This window comes from Kryptolebias marmoratus, linkage group LG23 (assembly GCF_001649575.2).
Source record: "Kryptolebias marmoratus isolate JLee-2015 linkage group LG23, ASM164957v2, whole genome shotgun sequence".
NCBI lineage: Eukaryota > Metazoa > Chordata > Actinopteri > Cyprinodontiformes > Rivulidae > Kryptolebias > Kryptolebias marmoratus.
The window spans coordinates 4,389,093-4,397,255 of NC_051452.1; the positions used below are offsets into that span (position 1 = coordinate 4,389,093).

The window sequence follows — 8,163 nt, forward strand, 5'->3', positions numbered from 1 at the left end:
TTTTTTTTTTCTTTTTTTTTTATTTTCTCTCTAGTGCCCCCCCCCCCCCCCCCCCATCAACTGCACATTTCAGTCAAATCCCACTGGGAAACAAGGAAAGAACAGTTACCTAACTTAGGACAATTTATCCAATTAATATTAGAAGTTGATGGGATTAAAATGCTTCAGAGAAACTAATCTCTGTGTTCTAATCTTAAATAGCAACTTTCCAAAGTTAAGCACAGTGGGATATGTGCCTAATCTGGAATAAGAGAAACCCCTCTGCGTTCTGTGAAAGTCACTTATTAAACATTTTTCATACTGCATTCCCTGTCCTTCCTCCTCTCCCCCTGCACATTCTTGGAGCAGGATCAACAGATTGGAGCCTAATTCTTGTGCCTGTCAGCAAGAAAAAAATATTTGCTTTGACCCTTGTCAGGAACTGTTTGACAGTGTGACCCTGGGGGCCCCTGTGAGGGGTGGTGTATAAAGGAGAGGCCACAGTCTGTCTGCTTGAGAAGACTGTCACACATCCATCAGATACAAAGGTAAGAACATTTTGTTTAATTATATTGTGTTGTAAACAATCAAAGAAAAGAATTTTCCTTAAAGGAATGTATATCACCCACTGCCTTTCACACCAGAGTTTTAAACTAAGATCACTTCATGTTTAGAAATGATGAACTTGATGAACTTGAAGCTTTTTAGGCTGAAGCTTGCGTGTAGTCAATATGTGCTAACATTCGGTGTGGTTGTAGCTAAGAGTCATTCACAAAACACACTGTAAGAGCGATACATTGCACACGATCTTTGCTTAAAATGTTAGTGTTAACTTTTAGAGTTAACCCCTTTTTCTGGCTAAATATCTCGTGAAACACAGGATGGATTTAAATTAACTTACATTCCCACTGTAATCATTAGATATACATCTACAACTGATTAACTTTTAAAGTCAGTCAAATTCAAGATGGATATACACCAGCCAGTTTTATAGACACTGAGCAAATATTTTATGTGGTAAGAGCTTAAATCTCACAATCTCACTTCCTGTTTTAAAATCCGCCCTTAAAACACATTTTTATCTCTTTGGCATTTAAGTCAGTTTGAGATGTCGGCTTATGTTTTATTTTGTTTTAATTGTTTTATTGTTTTAATGTTTCATTGCTTTGATCGTGATTTATTTGATTTTATAGTTTTTTTTTCTTGTTATGGAATTCTTTGTGTTTTACCTCTCATGTTTGTATTTGTTGGTGTACAGCACTTTGGTGTATTATATTGTAATATTGCATGGGACTCCAAATATCATTACTTTTAAGGTTTGACCCATTGGTTACAACTCCATTATTTCTCAGCATAGGATGATCTTAGTCTAAAACTCTAATATGAATAAAGCAGGTGATGATATGTGTGCCTTCCTTTTAATTTTTTCGGTTTGTGACTTTTCTGACAGATGAATCTTCTGGCTCTGGTCTCCATCCTGCTGGTCATTTCTTCTGTTCATGCTTTCCAGTACACAGAACTGGCACAGTATGTTGATAGCCACCAAGAAGAATATGTTGAGGTAAAAATGATTCTATCTCTGTTCTAATTTCAGCATTCAGCTTTGGACTCAAAGAGACTGAAAGTGCTGGAGTCTACCTCATAAAACCACACAGCACACAGTCATTACCTGTTACTAAAACCTGCTTTGGACTTTAATGTCCATGATGGCTTTTTGACATTATTTAGAAAATTCAATCTATTTGCATATGAAATGCTGATGATAAATACAACTTCAACACAAATAAACACATTTTTATACATTAGAAGTATAGTGCCTTGATAAAGTATTGATGTTCCTTGAACTTTTCCACATTTGGCCACTTTACAACCACAAACTTTAAAGTATTTTACTGAGATTTAATGTGATAAACCAACACAAGGTAGCACTTACTGTAATTCTGAAGTGTAAGGAAAACAATACATAGTTGACAAGGCAGGACTTGGCAGGATTCAGAACAGGCGCACACTGACAAAGTTTTAAGATGTTTATTGTCAACGGACCAATAGCAGGAACAAAGTCTCTGGACTGGACACTCACGTGACCGCTAGGAAGCGGGACCGGAACAGGTAAGTCCTCCGTGAACCGATGTTCGGATCCAAACGGGGATGTCAAAAAGAGGCTGAGGCGAGAGGGGAAATCCAAGTACAGACAGGGGGTCGATACCAGTAAATCCGAAAGCAGAAGCCAAATCCAAAAGGGGAAAATCCAAGAGGCGAAGTCCAGAGAAACGTAGCAAGGTCGAGTACCAGGAATCAGAGTCCGATAAGGTGTCCAAAAAGGGGCAGGCAAGAGACGTGGGTCGAGAAACAGGCAAGGGTCGTGATCAGGCAAAGTCATGGAGAGTACGCTGGACATCTACTGTCTTGAAGGCTTTCAATAATCTGGCAAAGCATGACTGGGAGCTATGAGTATATATACAGGCTTGAACAGGTGAAGCAGATGAGACTAATGGCGTAGGCATGGAAACAGAGGCGTGGCTTGAGACTGGGAGTGGGAAGTTACATGGCTGTGGCATGACTAGAGGCAAGAGGCGTGGCAGGAACAGATGAAACTGTGACAGAGCCCCCCACTAAGGGCCCGGCTCCTGACGGGCCGCCTGGTTGACCCGGATGAGCCCTGTGAAAGTCCTTTATTAAAGATTTGTCCAAAATGTCTTTGGCGGGGACCCAGGAACGTTCTTCTGGGCCGTATCCCTCCCAATCGACCAAGTAGTGAATGCTTCGACCCCAACGTCTGGAACGTAGGAGCCTCTTGACGGTGTAGACTGGCCTGCCATCGATGAACCGGGCGGGTGGAGGGGTCTGGAGGAGGGACTGAGTCCAGACGTCTTCAGTGGCTTGACTCTTGAGACATGGAACGTGGGATGGAACCTGGTAGCCCTGGGTAGTTGGAGCCTGATGGCGACGGGGTTGATGATCTTGGATATGGGGAATGGACCGATGAACCTGGGCGAGAGCTTGCGTGATTCGACTCTGAGGGGAAGATCTCGTGTCGACAGCCACACCTTCTGCCCTGGCTGGTAATCCGGCTGCTTGGATCACCTTCGGTTCGCTGCGCAGGAGTACACCGCCGACATCTTGAGCAGAGCTTTTCGGGCCCTGGCCCAGGTCCGACGACACCTGTGGGCTGCAGCATACACCGAAGGCACCCCAGCCGCTCTCTCTTGGAGGGTGAAGATGGGAGGCTGGAACCCATACACCGTGTAAAACGGGGAGAGACCTGTGGCGGCAGAAGGCAGAGAGTTCATGGCGTATTCCACCCAGGGCAAGTTGGCGGACCACTTAGCTGGCTCGCTAGAGCAGAGTAGTTAGAGCTTTGTCTCAACCTCTTGATTGGCCCGCTCCGCCTGTCCATCAGTCTGCGGGTGGAATCCTGAAGAGAGACTGACAGTAACTCCCAATAGGTCACAAAACTCTTGCCAGAATCGTGAAATGAATTGAGGCCCACGGTCAGATACTATGTCCTTAGGTATACCGTGGAGCCTAAATACCTCTCTCGCCATGATCTCAGACAGTTCCTTGGACGTGGGGAGTTTCTTAAGGGGAACAAGGTGAACCATCTTTGAGAATCTGTCGATGATAGTTAAAATCACAGAATTACCAGAAGACATGGGCAGACCTGTGATGAAGTCCATGGCTATGTGTGACCATGGTCGAGAGGGAATTGGAAGTGGGCGTAACAACCCCACTGGACGACGACGTGACACATTGGACTGGGCACACTGAGGGCAGGCGGACACAAATTCCCGGACGTCCCTGTTGAGGGAGTCCCACCAGAACTGGGACTTGACCACTGACAGGGTCTTGGTGATTCCTGGATGACAAAACAGTCTTGAATTAGGGCAGAACGTGAGTACCTGACTCCTTAACTCCGGCGGAACGAACATGCGGTTAGCGGGACACGATGAAGGGGATGGATGACCCTGAAGAGCCTGACGGAGATCCTCCTCCAACCTGGTGATGGATAGACGTACGGTACGGGGCAAGATAAACTCCTCAGACTCATTTCCTTTATCCATTTGGTCTCCCTCGTGGACTCGGGATAACGCGTCCGCCTTTCCATTCTTTTCTCCGGGCCTGTAGGTAAGGTGAAAAGTGAATCTGGAGAAAAATAGAGCCCACCTGGCTTGACAAGAGCTTAGTCTCTTGGCCGTCTTCAAATACTCCAAATTTTTGTGATCCGTCCAAATAATGAATGGCTCCTTGGCCCCCTCCAGCCAATGTCTCCACTCCTCCAAAGCCAGTTTGACCGCCAGCAGTTCTCTTTCGCCGACGTCGTAGTTCCGTTCAGCACTAGATAACCGCTTGGAGTTTTCAAAAACTTTTTACAATTAAGAATCTGAAAAGTGTGGGGTGTGTTTGTATTTATCTTTCTTTATGCTAAGACCCCAAATTAAAATCCAGAGCAACCAGTTGCCTTCAGAAGTCACTTAATTAGGAAATAAAGTCCACCTCTGTGGAATATAGTCTCAGTATAAATACAGCTGTTCTGTGAAGGCCTCAAATTTTGTTACAGAACATTATTATTAAACAGCATCACAAAGACCAGCCAGGTCAGGGAATGAGTTGTTGAGAAGTTTATAGGAGGGTTAGGTTCTTTCCATCTGTCCGTCCGTCCAGTTTTTTCTGTTTATCTGTGGTAGTCTCAGGGGCAACAGGTTCAGGAGGCAAACATTTTCCTCCTCCTGGGGAATGCCAAGGTGTTCTCAGGCCAGAGAGAAGTGGTATATGCCCGGAAAACCTCCAGAGAGAGTTGCCCTGAAGGCTTCCTAATCAGATGCCTGAACCACCTCATCTGATTCCTTTTCATATGGAGGAGTAGATGCTCTACTTTGAGCTCCTCATCTTATTTCTAAGGGTGTATTCACACCAGGAAAGTCCTTTGGTCCGTTTGTTTGGTCCGGACCAAAAGTGGACTTTATTTTTTTCGTTTGGTACGGTTTGCATTCACATTGTGCTTTTTTGTAAGCGGACTATAATTTATAAACAAAGCCACGTGGGTGACGGTCATTGCTCCCATTGGACAGAAAGACGGGGGCAGCGGTTGGAAATAAAGATGGAGGTCCTGGTTGCTGGATTTGTTATGTGCACATTCGTTCTGTTGGTACAATTACAGCACCATTTTGAAATTCAAGAGCAGCTCATTCAACGTCGGTTTAATGACGTTTTACTTCTAACTTTGGAACGGTGCCGGCAAATGTGTGAGGTAGTGTTAGCATTAGCAGCAATGATGCTATTTGTCCCTTGATGCCTAGCAACGGTGGCCCGTGAAGTCCAAAAAGGCGCATGCTTTACGTAGTTAGTTCGGTTCAAGTCCGGTCTGTATTCACACCAGAAGCGAACCTCACCAGAGTTCGTTTGGAAGCGGACCGAGACCACCTCAAAAAACGGGTCTCGGTCCGGTTGTTTGATCCGCACCGGAGTTCGCATGACTATATTCACACCTGCACAAAAAGTCCGAAACCAACGCTGGAAACGAACTCTGCTTCGATTAAAGCGGACCAAATGTGTCAGGTCTGAATACGATCTCAGTCTGAGCCCATGGAAGAAGCTCATTTCAGCCTCTTGTTTCCAGGATTTTGTTTCTTCTGTCATGATCTATACTTCATGGCCATAGATGAGGGTTGAAACATAGATGTACCAGTGAATTGAGAGCTTTGCCTCAATTCACTGGTACATCTATGTTTCAACCCTCAGCTCATTCTTTATGTCAGCAGACTGAAACAATGCCTTCATTAATGTGGGCGAGGTTCCAGTTTGCTAATCCATGTCCCACTCTATCCTACCATCACTTGTAAAGACAACTCCACGATTCTTGAACTCCCCCACTTGTAGCAGAGACTCATCCCCAACCCGGAGGGAGCGTTCCACCTTTTTCTGGTTGAAAACCATGGCCTGAGACTTAGAGGAGTTGACTTTTATCCTAGCCACTTCACAGTCTGCTGTGAACTGCCCCAATACATTTGGAAAGTCATAAGCAGAAGATACCAACGGAAACAAGCAGAAACAAGAACCTGAGGTTCCCAAACCAGACACTCTTCTCTCCACAACTGCACCTTGAGATCACCACAAACAGGATTGGAGAAAACAGACATCCCTGATGGAGTCCAACCGTAACCAAGAACAAGCTCAACTTTGTGCTGAAGATGCAGACATAACTTTTGCTTTGGTTACACAGGGACTGAATAGGCCTTAAAAGTGACCCTGGCACCCCACATTTTTGCAGAACTCTCCACAGAATACCTCAAAGAACACAGTCATAAGCCTTTGTCAATTCTACAGAACACATGTAGACCAGTGAGTCAAGCTCCCATGACCCCCTTATAACTAACTCTGCAGTAGTAAAGATCTTGTTCTGTGTTCCACATCCACGACAAAAGCTACATTTTTTAAAAGTTTAAAGCAGGTTATAAAACGGCATAAAATGATATCTTAGGCGTTGAACATGTCACAGAGCTCTGTTCAATCCATCATCTGAAAATGTAAAGAGTACAGCACAACTGCAAACCTAGAAGACCTTAACTGACCGGATGATCAAGGAGAGCATTAATCTGAAAGGCACTCAAGAAGGCCATGGTCATGCTGGAGGAGCTGCAGAGTTGCATGTCCCTTGAAAAAGAGATCTGAGATCTCAATGGGATTTGCCTGGTTAAATAAAGGTTAATAATAAAAGTAAAAAAGAAAGTCAGAAGATGTGTTGTTTGCAGTTTGACACAAGTAATGTAGGAAAACAGCAAACATGTGGAAGAAGCTGCTGTGCTCAGATTAGAACAAAATTGTACTTTTTGGACTAAATGCAAACCACTAAAACACTGCACATCACCCTAAACACACCATCCCTATTGGGAAACATGGTGGTGGCAGCATCATGCTGAGGAGATGCTTTTCTTCAGCAGGGACAGAAGCTGGTCAGAGTTGATGGAAAGATGGATGGAGCTAAATACAGAAGGATCCTGAAAGAAAATCTGTTAGAGGCTGAAAAAGATTTGAGACTGGGGTTAAGATTCACCTTTCAGCAGGACAACAACCCCAAAACATCCAGTCAGAGCGACAATGGAATGGGTCACATCAAAGAATATTCATGTGTCAGAATGACCCAGTCAAAGACCAGACATGAATCCAATTGAAAATCTGTGGCAAAACTTGAAAACAGTTGTTCACAGACGCTTTCCATCAAATCTGACGGAGTTGCAGCTATTTTACAAGAATGGGCAAAATATTCAGTCTCTAGATGTTCAAAACTGGTAGAGACAAACTCCAAAAGACCTGCAGCTGAAATTGCAACTCAAGGTGGTTGTTAGGCTTGAGTGTAGCGACCCCAATACAAAGACTCATGGTTTAGAAAACTTAAAACTAATTTAATAACAAAAGTAAGATAGCAAAAAGCTGACATGGCAACAAAAACAAAATCATAAAAACTTACTAACCGATGGTGGGGGAGACAAGGAACAAGGAGCATGGATGTGGCTTGAAAAATACTGAGGCATGGATGACAAACGACAGACTGAAAGGAATGAACCAGCAAGGACTGAATGGAAAGAAACTGAGGGTGAGTGGAAAATGAGTTACAGGTGGGAGATGATGAGGAACAGGTGAGGTGGGCGTGACAGGCAGACCAGAGAATTACTGAGCAGAGGACAGGTGAAAAGTGAGACAGGAAACCAGGGGTGGAAATTAGCACCTGCCACCGGTCAAATGCGGGTAAATATTTGAAGTGGCGGGTGAATTTGATCAACACACACGCCATTGTGGCGGGTTGGCAATTTGAACAGAAAGGTGTTATTTGTCCTCCTGACATATAGGGGGCAGCAATGTGCTCGAGTTGCTGCTAAATGCAAGAAGGAGAAAAGTTTAGCAGACACTCTTTACCAGTTGGTGGCGGTATTGATTCCTTCAGTTGTTTNACCAACCACCAATAAAAATCAAGAAGAAGAAGAAGAAACAATTTGAGGAGCAGCATTAGCAATGTGGTGGAACATTTCGGGAGTTAAGCGGGTGGCAGACAACAAAAATGTTTTTCAAGAGTAGTCGAGGNGAAGAACTGAAAGTTAAACAACTAAATCAATGACATCATGACGTCGGTCAGTGTGCGTTCGGTGTTCTGACGATCTGTGCTTCCTCGTCAGATTTTCCTACCGTAGC

At 44.3% G+C, this 8,163-nt stretch overlaps 1 protein-coding gene across 1 annotated transcript in view; it reads left to right on the plus strand.

Moving 5' to 3' along the window:
- The first annotated feature begins 394 nt into the window (after positions 1–394).
- The window catches only part of zgc:114181 (uncharacterized protein LOC619255 homolog), a 30,160-nt gene continuing 22,391 nt past the window's right edge, over positions 395–8,163 (plus strand). Inside the window, exons 1-2 of the mRNA XM_017434398.3 lie at positions 395–527; positions 1,430–1,540. Of these exons, the coding sequence (XP_017289887.1) occupies positions 1,430–1,540 (111 nt within the window). The 5' untranslated portion in view covers positions 395–527. The remainder of the gene's footprint in view (positions 528–1,429; positions 1,541–8,163) is intronic.